General features: G+C 35.1%; 1 protein-coding gene across 1 annotated transcript in view; it reads right to left on the reverse strand.

Moving 5' to 3' along the window:
- The window catches only part of LOC150095056 (ATP-dependent RNA helicase DHX33-like), a 202,020-nt gene that overhangs the window by 148,615 nt on the left and 38,593 nt on the right, over window positions 1-14,812 (reverse strand). The window contains exons 5-7 of the mRNA XM_090410944.1: window positions 13,324-13,377; window positions 12,995-13,050; window positions 6,010-6,127 (exon numbers count right to left, since the gene is read on the reverse strand). Coding sequence (XP_090267070.1) covers window positions 6,010-6,127; window positions 12,995-13,050; window positions 13,324-13,377 — 228 coding nt within the window. The remainder of the gene's footprint in view (window positions 1-6,009; window positions 6,128-12,994; window positions 13,051-13,323; window positions 13,378-14,812) is intronic.

Here is a 14,812-nt window from a genome sequence, read left to right on the forward strand (position 1 = left end):
TCACATTGAAAAGAAAAAGATGTAAAAAAATTTAAAAAAATAATATGTCTAACAGTTTCTGAAGTGAACTTTAGACTAAAATATACAAATATTTGGGGAAAGGTTGGAAGAATTTGAAAACAAGAAAGAAAAATTCTTAGACCTGATGGCAAAATCTGAAGAAAGTACTTTCTGTTGTTTGTTTTAAATTTTATTACTGTTTTTTTAAAGCTTATCCAGAGCTTTTACAAACCATCCATGGTGGATTCAAACCTGTAACCTGTTGGCTGGAGACTGGGTACCAACAAGGCCAGCAAAGATCTGAAAAAAGTACTTCATGATTGATGTAGGTTAAAGCAACAGTCATATAAAAAGTTCCTAATTAGTAAGTCAGTATGTCCACTTAAAGAATACTAAAAAAATTATAATAAATGTTGAAAAATTTTGGAATGAACACAGAAGATGACATGAAGAAGGCTACAAAGAAAAGCATAAAAATGAAATAATGAATACCAATAATATGAATCAGAGATCATAAGGGTGATATATTTTTGAGAAATTACTTCAAAAAAAAAAAAAATCATAAGAGGTCACAATGATTGAAAGAGGAATTCACATATTTTTCCATATCAAAAGTGCCTCCAAAAATTCATTTAAGATACACTTATCAATATATGAGGTAGAAAAACCATCAAAAACTTGGGAAAAAAAAAAAAAAACAGTTGGAAGAGATGATACTTGACCTGAAATGCCAAAAAAGTAGCATACAAGTCTTGCAGTAAGTACAATGCATAATCCAGAAGGTTTAGTCTAAAGGATCCCAGATGGCTGTAGTATATCTTCCATCACACTAAGAAGAGGAAAAATGAGAATTATAAAGGAATTTCCTTGAGTGTTTCAGGAAGGATTGTGTGTGTGTGCATACTTGAGAAAAGGATAAGAATAACTGGAGAAGTTAGGTTTAGGCTAAATAAGAATTAACAAGACCATTTCTTTTATGACAAATAATCAAGAAATCTTAAGGAATATGTATTAATCTAGAGAAAAAAAACGTAATAAGGTACCAAGGGAAAAACTTGCAAAACATTATACATTGAGCGGCCACTGAATGTATATGTATGGTGTAAATGAAACCTTATACTATACAGAACAATACATTTATAGAGAAGTTCAGCAGGAACACTATTTTCTGTTCTTTATAATCTATACGGACCACATTATTAAGAAAAATTTTGATTAAACTTGAAATTTAAGTAGAATACATCAAGCTTAATTCTTTACCTTGTGCAGATGACACTATTCTCTTAAATAAATTTGTTACAAGTCTTCAATGTCTTTATGGAGGTGTGAAATTAGCAACAAAAAGACTACTTAACCTTCCTCTTAACATGTCATGCCCAAGTAACTTGGCATCACATAAATTTAATTAATATGACAAAATGGCTAATTCTATCTTAATATCTGTAAATAGAATTAAACAGGCAAATCAATCAATCTTAGGCTAGTTGCCTGAGATTGACTGATCTAAGATCTGTTTAGTGTGTTTAGTGGGAGATGTAAAACTTGAAATGCCAAAATTGAGGAAAACCCTGTCTCCTCTGTATGAGACTAATTAATGCATCTTCTTTTAAAAACTGTCCCTACAGGTTTTTCATATTCTGAACAGGATTCAAAACCAGATTTTTCCAACTAAAAGGAATCATCAGTAAGTGAGCTATTGATGCTCTATAAACAGAATGAAATGATTAAAATAGGTATATTTTGGCTGTCTATATCAACTTTTTAGACAAAAAAACAAATTAAATATGGAATAGATAACAGAGAGTCTGTGTAGCTCAGTGGATGTGGTGTTTGCACAGCACAGAGCTTAACATGAAGGAAGACTTGCTTTCAAATCTAGTAAGCAATTACAGGAAATTTTTCTAAGCCTTTTTTTGACCGGTTCCCGAGTTAGTCGATCTCTGGCACAGGCAAGCAGGTTTTTTCTCCCAGAAATTCTGGTTTTTCATCCTGTAAACTCAAGAAAATAGACTGTAGAACCACATTGTTTCAAACAAAATATATTGTGTATATTTTGTCTGAAATATACACAATATTTCAGACAAAGTCTATGCCACCTTCTCTTGGTTCTTAACCAAGAGAAGAGTTGTCTCTCTTCACTGAGTGCCGCTTAATTAGTGATAGCCTTGGGCCAGCTATCTCTGATTGGGTACCAGTGGAGATTGAACTGCCCACGCAGTCTCCAAAAAGTTAGATAGGGCTAAACGGCCTCGCCTACTCCCTATACAGGAATAAAAGGCATTAGCTGATTTTTTTTTTTTCTTTTAGAAAACAGAATACATAAGGCTGATATGATGAAGAAAAAAAAAAGAATGCCAAGACCATCTTAGCAATATACAATATTGCTTCCCAACTAGTGGTACATGTACTCCTGGGGGTACATGGCGGGCCATTCAGGGGTACATGGGCACTGAACAAAAGTGTCAGTATTTAAAAACAGCTATTTTAAAAACAAGGGGTACAATTTATAGAAATGGGTTTAAAAGGGGGTATGCAAGTTGAAAAAGGTTGGAAACCTCTGATATACATGATAGTTTCAATTTTTACATATATATAAATTTGAAAAATATACCAGCAAAATGACAACAAACTCTTTTCAACACGAGGCATGAACTTACTATAATTTATATTATTAACAGTTTTTATTATATCACCTGTTGTATGTCCATCTCCTTTGCATTTTATGTTCTTAACTAGTAACTCTGAAGATGCTACCAGATATCAGATGGTACAACTTATTTTCTTATTTTATTAACACAATAAATCATTTTTTCATAATCAATTATGGATCTGAAAGTTGCACTGGAAATAAAACAATGAATCGAAGACAACAGACAACAGATATGAAATTTTTGAGATTAGTGTTATTCCTATCTTATAGAATAGTTAAGGCTTTGCTCAATCAGCTATCAATACCAGCAAATAAAGTGATTCATGCCCTTAAACTTTGCACCATATTTTATTCTCATTTTCTATATACACTTCCATAAAAATTACTGACTGCCAATTGATTATAGATGTAGCATGAAATTCTATTTTTTTATACTAATTGATTATCGTTATCTAAAAATGTTTACAGCAATCCCTTGATTAGTGAGGCTAATGCGTTCTTTAAAACAGGCGCATTAATCGAAAACGCACTAATCGAGTATAATAACCTATGGAAAAAAGTATAAGTCGTTCCACAAATTTCTTTTTTTACCCTTGATTTTTTTTTATAAAAGAATTAGGGTATGTCCCAGGGCCTAGTTAAAAATTTATTATTCTGGCAGGCATTCTGTTTCTTTTTTTCATACAACTGCCTCTTCTGCAAATTTTCCTGCTTCTCTCTTCACAAGGGCTAGTCTCTAAGCATTGCTACTTAAAAGTTTCAGATGCATGAAAAATATTTTAAATTTGTTTCTGTGAAATCTCTTTGGGCTTGTCAGTGATTAAATTTTCTTCATATTCTTCAGGATCTTCCCGCTGTGCATCTAAATTTAGCAGGTCGGAATCACTCAGTTTCTCAGAATGAGATTTAATTAACTTAGATTCATTTGAAAAGTATCTAAAATCATTTGCACAATGTGGAAGAACTGCTGGCTTACAACTCAAATAAAGACTAAGTATTGCTTGATATAATGCTCCATTCACACCATATAACTGTAGCGTATTGAATAGCTTCTTTCTCTTGGCACCTTGTCATATGCCTCTTCCAGATCGACAAAACTTAAATACAGATCTTTGTTATATTCCCATGATTTCTACACTATTTGTCGTAAAGTGAAGATCTGATCCTGACATCCTCTATTTGGCCTGAATCCAGTTTGTTCTTCACCCAGCTTTTCTTCCACAATTCTTCTCAACCGTTTCTCAAGTATACTTGCATATATCTTGCCAGGAACACTCAGTAGGAAAATACCTCTGTAATTCTCACATTCAGTTTTATTTCCCTTTTTATATATGGGTATTATGAGAGCTCTACTCCAATCATCGGGAATTCGTCCCTCTGTCCAGACTTTCTGAACTATGCAGTGCAGCCACTGTAAGACTTTTATACCACCATATTTCAGCATTTCTGGTTGAATATCATCTACTCCTGCTGCCTTTCCACATTTCAAGCCTTTGATGGCTTTTTCTACTTCAAGTATGGATATGTATTCCTGACTGCATGCCTGGTCAGCATTTTTTACCACTGTGCTGTCATCACTGCTTATTTCATTTAGCAGTTTTTCGAAGTAATTGCTCCATACTTCAAGGATATCTTTTTCTCCCGTTTTGATGTCACCTTTATAATCTCTAATTCCTTTTACAGCACTCTTTCCTCCATTCCTAAGTTCTAATTTTTCTATCCTTGCAGACAACTTCACCACATGCCTCTCTGGCAGAATCAATCAATGTTTTCTTCAGAGTTTGCCACTGAATCTCCAAGGTTTAATTCCTGTTTTCAAAATCTTTCATTTTTTCTTGTATTATGTTCGTATATTTTAGTCTACAGTTCACATCTGAGAGCTGCTCAACTTTTATTCGCTTTAAAACTTTCTTATGTGTTATTCTTTTCAATATGAAATTCAATTTTATCCTGCTCAAGACTAAATAGTGATCACTTCCAATTTCAAATCCTCTGTACACTCTGGTGTCCTGCACCAGGGAGAAAACATCACTATCAACAATAACATAGTCAATGAGACTTTTCTTATTCCTTGCCTCTTCTCTCCATGAAAATTTGTGCACATTTTTATGTTGGAGCATGGTGTTAGTAATAATCCGTCCATGTCCTGAGCAGAAATCCAACAGATATTTGCAATTATTATTAGCTTTGCTCTTTTCTCCAAATTTTCCCAAAATATTTTTGCATGTCTTACAATCATTTCCTACTCTGCTATTTAGATCCCCAACAAGGACCAATTTTTCCTTTTTCATTGTGTCGGTTGCTTTTTCTAAAGCCTCAAAAAATTCCTCCGCTTCTACCTTAGTAGAACCTTCTGTGGGACCATAGGCACAAATAAGTCTCATTGTCCAGTTCCCCATTCTCATATTTGCCCACATTACTCTACTTGAGACTGACTGCCATTCAAGAAGATTAGCCTCGTATTTTGTGTTGAATACTATGGCTACTCTTTCTTTTCCTTGATTGTCATTGCCTGAATATAACATTTTGTATTTATTGCTCAGAAAGATCTCACCAGTTTGTCTTTTTTGTTTCAGTCACCCCTATTATGTCGATCCGGTACTTATCTAATTAACCAGCTAGCTCCATTTCTTTGCCATTCAGGCTTCTTATGTTGATAGTACCGATCTTTAACTCTGGTGATGTTGAGTTGGGGTTTGTTTTCAGATTTGTTCCAGTAGCTGACTTTTCCCTATTCGTCCTGGTTCCCTGCCTTGTTTAACCAGGCGACGCCCCAGCCAGCATGAAATTTTGTCATGTTGTACCATAATTTTTATTTTGGTTTAACCAATAAGAGTATAATTTGGTCAGCTATATCCCAAATTGCCAGCCCATCCATGTTCGCTCAGTATCCAACAGGGTGCACCACGAGAAGGTGAGGATTGGACATTAGGTCAGAAGCCTTGGTTGGTTCTCTGCATTCCTTTAAAGGCTATGGGGAGCCCTCCTCTCAGTTATACAGCTTTAATCCTTAAGTACCCCCCATAAAAAAATTAAAAAAAAGTATAGATAGAAAAATTTTAAAATCTATAACATTTATTTTTAAGATGTATATAGGCGCACTAATCGAATTTGTGTATCTAAAAAAAATGATGCACTAATCGGGGGTGCATTAATCGAGTGATTACTGTATTTACTTATTTGCCCTTCTCATATTTACACAAATTAAAAAAAAACTGTAAGTAACAATAATAATCAAAGTTATGAGACACTAACTTAAATTGCACTTTCTTTAAGAAGTGTTTATTCTTGGATCAAAATAGTAATATATAGATGGCATTATTTTAAGATTTTGAATATTCTTGCAAAGTGCAGCATACCTTCAAAGGAAGCATCTTCTCTTTTAATCGTGTCCTCTGTGCTGATTTTACAATTCCAAACAAGACATCAGTTGGAATTGTGCATTCATGTGCCTCATCTAATATGATAAAGCTGTAACTAAAGTGTAAAGGAAATTAATAAGAAGATAATTTTATAACTTAAGGGGAAAAAGCATAATAAGAGATGTGCAAGTGATACATTCAGATGACTCTCACTATAATATAACTCACTCACTCACTATAACAAACTACTGAAAAAGTCCTGACCAATATACCATAAGTACAATGCAATGATAAAAAGAAATTAACTATTTCTCTGATCCCTACAAGTTTGCTTGAGTAAGAGTCAACTGCATATATAGAGGAGAATCATAAAGTCCCAATGTATTTGGTTGGAAAAAACTTATTGTTTTAAAAGTACAAATAATAACCCAAATTCTTGTTATAACAAGGAGGATGATCAAAAAATTTACAATTGAGTCACACTAACAATCCCCAAATAAAGAACAAATTAAACAGCATTATACACGAAGGCACCTGCATGACAAACCGGGTCAAAGTATAGAAATCAAAGGAGCAGTTGGTTATAGTGGAAGGTTTACTATAATAAATTTCATTTGAAATAGTACTGATGCTGTGAGATTTTGGCCAGGACTTTTTTTTTTTTATTTTTAGTAATTTGTTACAGTGGGCAAACACTAACAAATTATCATGTTATTAAAGTGCAATATGAGGATGGATGGTTGACAGTGGTCACACAAGAAACATAATTCCTGGGATGTACCGAAAATCATGATGATTCAAAGTCACAGCTTATCATAGCTTCAATTGCCAACAAATAAACTTAGATCTGTGTACATTCATAGTACATCTGACTCTCACTATAGCACCATTTGACAATGTCATCGCCCGTTTGGTCTTCCTTGTTTGTTCTTTCCTTCAATCATCCCAAACAGCAGCATTTTTATTTTCCTCTCATCATTCATACATATATGGCCAAAGAGACGTAGTTTCCTTTTGATTATTTTCTGGATCAGGTTTTCTTTTGATTGTATTTGTCTGTAGATTTCCTCATTGTTCACTTTCTGGATCCAGCTTATTCTCAAGATCTTTCTATAGCACTTCCTCTCAAATGCTAATACCCTCCTTTCAGATTCTCTCAGGAGTACCCAGGCCTCACATCCATAGAGCATGCTGCTCTATGGATACAGGTTTCTACAATGCGTAGTTTAGTTTGCATCTTTATAGCTCGGCTCTTCCATATTTTGTCCATAGCTTTTAAAATAGTTGTTGCTCTGGCTATTCTAATTTTTATCTCTTTTTTGGGATCTAAGTCATGCGTCACGTGGCATCCAAGATATGTGAAGTGTTCCACATTTTCCAGTTGAAATCTATCTATGGTAACTGTTCAGTAACTCCTGTTGTCCAAATATCATTGTTTTAGTTTTTTCAAAGTTGACATTTAGTCCATATCTTTTTCCTTCTGTATAGTGTTTGCAATGTCTGTTCCAGCCTTGCTGCATCTTCTTCAATCAGGACGATGTCATCTGCAAAGCAGAGGTAGTTTATTCTCATGCCATTTATTGAAATGACTCCACCTTCTTCTTTAATCTTATCTAGTGTTCTTCCCAGATGTGTGATGAAGATGATTGGCGATATTGGGTCCCCTTGTCTTGTGCCTTGACTAGTGGCAAACCAATCTCCAGTCGCACCTGCTATCCTGATTTTTGCTTGTGCTTGGCTGTTTATATCGTTCAGCAGGCAGATCAATTTATTGTCCACACCACAGGATTCCAAGACAGCCCATGTTATATTTTGGTCAATATTATCAAATGCTTTTTTGGAAGTCCACGAAACAGCAGTACATCTTTTTGTTCTTTCTTTGAGCTTTCTCTGCTATTAGTCATAGTGCAGTATTTGTTGCACTGTACTTGATCTTTTCAAAATCATCAGGAAGATGTACCTCGATATGACCCTTCAGGCATTCTTTTAGTATTTTCATCAGCACTTTGCCAAGATGATTAATGCAATAGTTCTGTAACTGGTGCATTCTAAAGCACTGCCTTTCTTATGAAGAACAACCAAAACCGATTTTTTCCACTCTTCGGGGGCATACCCTGATCTCCATAGTTCATTACATAGCTTATGCATTTCTTTTACAACTCCCCCATATTTTAGCATCTCGTCTATTATGTTGGCATCTCCGGGACTCTTGCTGTCATGACTTGCCATAATGACAGCAAATATTTTTATGTTATTTAAAATGGACATTAAGAGATCAAATAGTCTGCTGAAAGTCAGATAATTTGCAGGTGCATGAAACTTTATATATTCCAGGATGTGCAATCAATGAAGACTGTTCTTCAAAGAATTAATGGCAGTTGCTTGTTGGAAGTGTGCTTTTGAAAATGGAATGATTATATTTATGAAGAATTTTAGCTATCTTTTCAGATATTTTGGATATAAGGGATGGCAAATAGTATTGATGTGATCTTGTGCATCAGTTAGGGATTATGGGGGATATGCAGTATTTTCCTATTTTATTGCCATTCTAGCCATTGGCTAAAAAGGTGTGGTGAAGATAACAGTTCTCTGGCAAGAGGGGTATCATTATAACAAATAGACACAACATTTAGTATGTAAATGTTTTGAGGATGCAGTACTTTCCATTGTGTGTGTGTGTGTGTGTGTGTGTGTGTGTGTGTGTGTGTATAGGCTTTCCATAAACAGCAAAAGAAATTAACCATTTGGAAGACATGGAGCTAGTGTCTACAAAGGGAAGACAACTCTTTGTTTCTTTTTCTATTCTGAAATGTATGTTGGTTGTTTATGTACACTACAATATATATCTAATATGTTTGACCATCAAGCCAGATAGCAAACATATCTACACAGCATAGCCAGACTACTGGTTTGAATGTAGTAATGCAAGGCGAGGAACCCAATGTAGTCCCATCTAGTTGTTCTATATTTTTCCTTTCCATGAAAAATAAAATTATTTTATAATGTGGTAATTTTTGTTTTTTTTAAAAAAACTAGCTAAACAAAAGTCATGAGAGGACTTTGGCAAGAACATAGAAAATAAATATCAAGAAGGTGGCAAAATATTCTGGAGGTTGTTGAAGAAGCTTGGAAATGGAAAAAAGAGTGCTGTAAAAGGAGTTAGAGATGATAAAGGTGACATGAAAGTGGGAGAAAAAGATATCCTTGAAGTATGGAGTAATTACTTCGAGAAATTGCTAAATGAAACAAGCAGTGATAGCACAGTGGTAAAAAACACTCAACAGGCATACAGTAAGGAATACATATCCATACTTGAAGTAGAAAAAGCCCATCAAAGGCTTAAACGTGGAAAGGCAGCAGGAGTAGATGATATTCGACCAGAAATGCTGAAGCATGGTGGTATAAAAGTCTTGCAGTGGCTGCTCTGTGTAGTTCAGAAGGCCTGGACAGAGGAACGAATTCCTGATGATTGGAGTAGAGCTCGCATAGTAAACATATTTAAAAAGGGAAATAAAACTGAATGTGAGAATTACAGAGGTATTTCCCTATTGAGTGTTCCTGGAAAGATATATGCAAGTATACTTGAGAAATGGTTGAGAAGAATTGTAGAAGAAAAGCTTGGTGAAGAACAAGCTGGATTAAGGCCAAATAGAAGTTGTCAGGATCAGATCTTCACTTTACGACAAATAGTGTAGAAATCATGGGAATATAACAAAGATCTGTATTTAAGTTTTGTCGAACTGGAAAAGGCGCCAAGGTGCCAAGAGAAAGAGGCTATTCAATACGCTACAGTTATATGGTGTCAATGGAGCATTATATCAAGCAATATTTAGTCTGTATTTGAGCTGTAAGTCAGCAGTTAGAATTGAAGGAAGTACAGGAAGATGGTTTAATGTTAAATCTGGAGTGAGACAAGGATGTACATTATCCTCTCTGTTATTCATTATCTATATGGATCACATTATGAAGGAAAGTGGTATTAAATATGATATCAAAATTGGAGATGTTAATGTCAGCTCCTTTCTTTATGCGGATGATGTTATACTTCTAAATAAATCCACTACAAGTCTGCAAGATTCCCTGACTAAATTGAAAATTGAATAATAGGCAGAATCATTGAAAATATAAACTATGTTGTAAATGGAGAACCCGTGGAACAAGTAAAACATTTCAGCTACTTAGGCACGATTTTTAGTGAAGATGGTAAATTAAATATGGAATAGACAACAGAATCAACAAAGCTGGTATGGAAGAAAATCAATTGAATAAATTCATATGGAATAAGAGAGAAATTAGTCGGAACACTAAATTAGCTGTATACAAGACTGTGTTCAAACCAATTTTAACTTATGGATCTGAGAGCTGGGTCAGAAGTAAAACACTTGACCAAAGACTAGAGACTGCAGATATGAGAGTCCTGAGAAAGATTAGAGGTGTGAACAGATGGCATCAATGGCAATATCATATTAAAAACGAGGATATTAGGAAAGAACTTGATATTGTCAGCATCCAGGAATGCATTAGCAGAGCTAATCTCAGGTGGTATGGTCATTTAAACAGAATGGGTGAGGAAAGATTAGCAAATCAAGTGTTCTCTGCCAGGTTGGTAGGAAAACAACCCAGAGGAAGACCAAGATATAGGTGGATTAATATGGTAAAAAGTGTCTTAGATGATAGAAATATAAGATCTGATAATGGTGGAGTCTTGACAAGTAACAAACTGATTTGGAGGAAAATTGTAGATAGGAAGTTAGTCTTCTTCTTCTTTCACTCTGCCTTATCCCATGTTAAACGGGGTTGGTGCACCAATCTTTAACCTTCCTCTTCCAAGTTCTCTGGTCCAGAGCATTCTTCGGACTCCATCCTTTCTCCCTAAGATCCTCTGTCATCTTATCCCTCCATCTGAGCTTGGGCCTGCCTCTTTTCCTCCTTCCCTCCAACTCCATATACTCCACTCGTTTACCAACATACTCCTCACCCTTCCTCTCAACATGTCCAAACCACCTCAGCCTACTTTCTTCTATCTTCTTGCCAATTGGTCCCACCTTAACCGTCCCTCTGATGTAGTCATTCCTTATTCTGTCCTTCTTTGTCACACCACTCATCCATCTCAACATCCGCATCTCCACTACCTCCATCTTCCTCTCCTGTGCCTTGGTTATAGGCCACGTCTCCGCACCATGGAGCATCGCCGGCCTCACCACCATCTTATAGAGCTTTCTTTTCCTCTTACAATTCACTCTGCCTTATCCCATGTTAAACGGGGTCGGTGCACCAATCTTTAACCTTCCTCTTCCAAGTTCTCTGGTCCAGAGCATCCTTCGGACTCCATCCTTTCTCCCTAAGATCCTCTGTCATCTTATCCCTCCATCTGAGCTTGGGCCTGCCTCTTTTCCTCCTTCCCTCCAACTCCATATACTCCACTCGTTTACCAACATACTCCTCACCCTTCCTCTCAACATGTCCAAACCACCTCAGCCTACTTTCTTCTATCTTCTTGCCAATTGGTCCCACCTTAACCGTCCCTCTGATGTAGTCATTCCTTATTCTGTCCTTCTTTGTCACACCACTCATCCATCTCAACATCCGCATCTCCACTACCTCCATCTTCCTCTCCTGTGCCTTGGTTATAGGCCACGTCTCCGCACCATGGAGCATCGCCGGCCTCACCACCATCTTATAGAGCTTTCTTTTCCTCTTACAATTCACTCTCTTGTCACACAGGAACCCCGCTCATCTTCCTCCAATTCATCCAACCGCATGTTATTCGGTGCTGTATTTCCTCATCCAGGTCACCATTCCTCTCGACAACCGACCCAAGGTACTTGAATTTCTTCCCTGGTAATTGAAAATTTGGACAAATGTTAGGAATAGATAGGAAGTTAGTAATGATGTAAATTTTTCATGTAGTACTATCAATTCCTGTACACCCCCTTTGAGGGTACATAGCAGGAATTTGACGATGATGATGATGATAATATGATTGTTTAAAATCCTATGTATACGCTTATATTTTACAATAAATGTTATAAAGCTTTTTAGTTTTAGTGAAACAAATAAACGCAACCTGTTTTTTTTTTTATTTATTATGAAACAATTTCTGATTTGTCCTTTATTTTCTCCAAAAAAAATATGGTCACCGTACATATAATGCGTGTGTGAGTTAGTTTGCCAGCTCAATCCAAACAAGCAGGAATATAATTCAACCAAGGGTTGAAACTTTGTGTGAGTTGAGCCCGCTGGTAATGAGAACTCGTCGGAACGATAAACGACACCCCATCGTGAATGTGTTAAAACTAGGAAATATATAGTGAATGTTGTTATGACAGTTTCAGATGTTATGGAATTCGGTTGAAGAGAATTAGCACTTGAACTCAACAATTGTTGGTTGCCTATGTCTTTGGATCACATGATCTTTTGTTAATACTGCATGAATCATATGCACATCTTCATAGCTGCTCTCTCGTGTAAAACAAAATTTAACTTGTATGTATTGTAATAATTAAAAAAAAAAGTTTAATAATTTATAAGCGTATAAAAGGATATCACCTGTAAATCGTTGACGTGCCACCTCTGGCATGTGTGCCATAGGTTCGCCATCTATGTACTACACCTAAAGATATTCAACAACATTCATGCCCTTGAAGTAATTTGGCTAAACAGCCTGTTGGTTGGAGATATCCGCTATGAAATGTGTATATGTGTTTGGCAGCTAACCGGGCTGCCAAACACATATACACTAATTAATGGCTCTGGTGAGAGACCTTAAAAATTGGTGAGTACTACTATAACAGAGTAATGTCAATAAACAAGTTTCTTTCTTTAAAAAAAAAATGATGGGGAGGGGGGGAACTGAAAGGGTTAGAAAATGGGAAAAATTTTACAGACTTTCAATTATCTTAAAATTATTCTATCAAACAATTTAATAAGAACTGAGAATATCTTAACAAAGAAATGAATAAATAAATACATAAGTTCTTACCTTGTTAACAAGGGATCAGAAATAGATTCCCTTAACAACATGCCATCAGTCAAATACTGTAAAGTAAATAAGTGTTTATGTAAAATAAGTGATCTGAACAAGTGCGAATTTAGAACTTTCCAAAGATTTTTCTTTATTAAACTTAGAAGCTTGCAATGCAAAACTTCTAATGATTTTATGATAAATCATTTATCTTATTATGCAAAAGTAAAAATTCAAAATCATTTCAAATTTCCCATGATTTAAAATACAAAACTCTACTTGAATAAATCTTTCTAAATTTTATGTTTATCATGCCTTATTTATATCTTCACCACAGAATATTATACCTTTATTTTGGTATCTGGCGATGTTGTGTCATCAAATCTTACACAATAACCAACCTATAAGAGAAATATTTATGAGTGAGATTGCATATTTTTAACAAACCTCACAACTGAATAATAAAAAGGATTGAAATGTGAAGCATTCAAATGTATTAATTTTAAAAAGGATTAATTATTTTCAAAAAAAAAAAAAATTATTTTCAAACAAAAAGAATTAGTCCTTTTAGGAACTGAAAATAATTTTAAATTTCTGACCAATGAATTTTAATGCAATTCATCAGTAACTAGTAATCTCCCTGTCAAAAAATGCTATCCTTTTCATATCTAAATAAGTACAAATTTCTGAAATTGTACTGTCTCTAAATGGAAGCAAAACTGCTACCTCATTTATATACAAATTCTCAGATGCTATTACTAGATCCAATATTCTTACCTCATGCATTTGATATATAGCATTCTTTGTTTCCAGATTTCCTAATAAAACTGAAATTACCATAGCTAGTTTGGTTGACTGCACAGATATATCTATTCTCTGATCACCAAAGTTTAAATCCCATTCTGGGCAGGGATGATTGTGACTGTATTTTAGGTAGTAGATGAATTTCACCACCATGCTACTTACTGGAAATATAATGTGGCTTGAAAAACTTTAATGTTTGGTCTCTAGAGAAAGGTTTCAGAATTATCTAATTCTCAGCTCGCCCACAATACTACTGTACTATATGTTTATGACTTTCATGGGTAGGAGTTGCATTTTTTTTTTTTTTTTTTTTTTTTTTGAAACATGAATATAAAGACATCCTTACTGGTACTATTTTTATATCCAGCAAGAACGTCAAGGTTTTTATACCTTTAACAAAAAAGAGAGAGCTTTTTTTTTTTTTTTTTTTTTTTTTTTTTGAACAACTGTTACCTTCATGAATATCTTTCAGGTTTTTTATGAGGATAAAAACCTGAGTGAAATGAATGTGTTGATTCCATTCACCCAGGATTTGCATAGGATGCGTCATGCAAAAATCATTCCATTTCATGCACAGGTATTCCAATAGGACGGAGCAACCTGTCAAATATCATGTGGTTCTAGAGCCTATTTATCAGAACACTTCCCTGGGAGACTCATTTTGAGGTTCTCAGAATTCCCATATCCTTTACGTTCTCCTGATCTCACATCACTTGATGTCTTCGTTTGGGGTATATGTTAAGAAATGGGTATTCCACAATGACCTGCCTTCAAACCTTGATGAACTAAGGGATAAAATTAACAATATGTTCAGCAGATGTCCCAACCCTCATTCTCTAAGATGATGACAGAGAGCCTTCGCATGCGCTACAAAACCTGTCTGTACAAGGTGTCCATTTTGAGCATATAATCTACTACTTTAATGCTTTATTCGACCAAGATTCAACTGATAGTTGTGAATGTACATATCATCATGTGTAAACATATATTTCTTCGTTAATAAACCCATTCACTCCATAACATATATCATTG

The sequence above is a fragment of the Typopeltis vanoorti genome, chromosome 21 (assembly GCF_054136105.1).
Source record: "Typopeltis vanoorti isolate ZY-2024b chromosome 21, IOZ_Tvanoo_1.0, whole genome shotgun sequence".
Taxonomy (NCBI): Eukaryota; Metazoa; Arthropoda; class Arachnida; order Uropygi; family Thelyphonidae; genus Typopeltis; species Typopeltis vanoorti.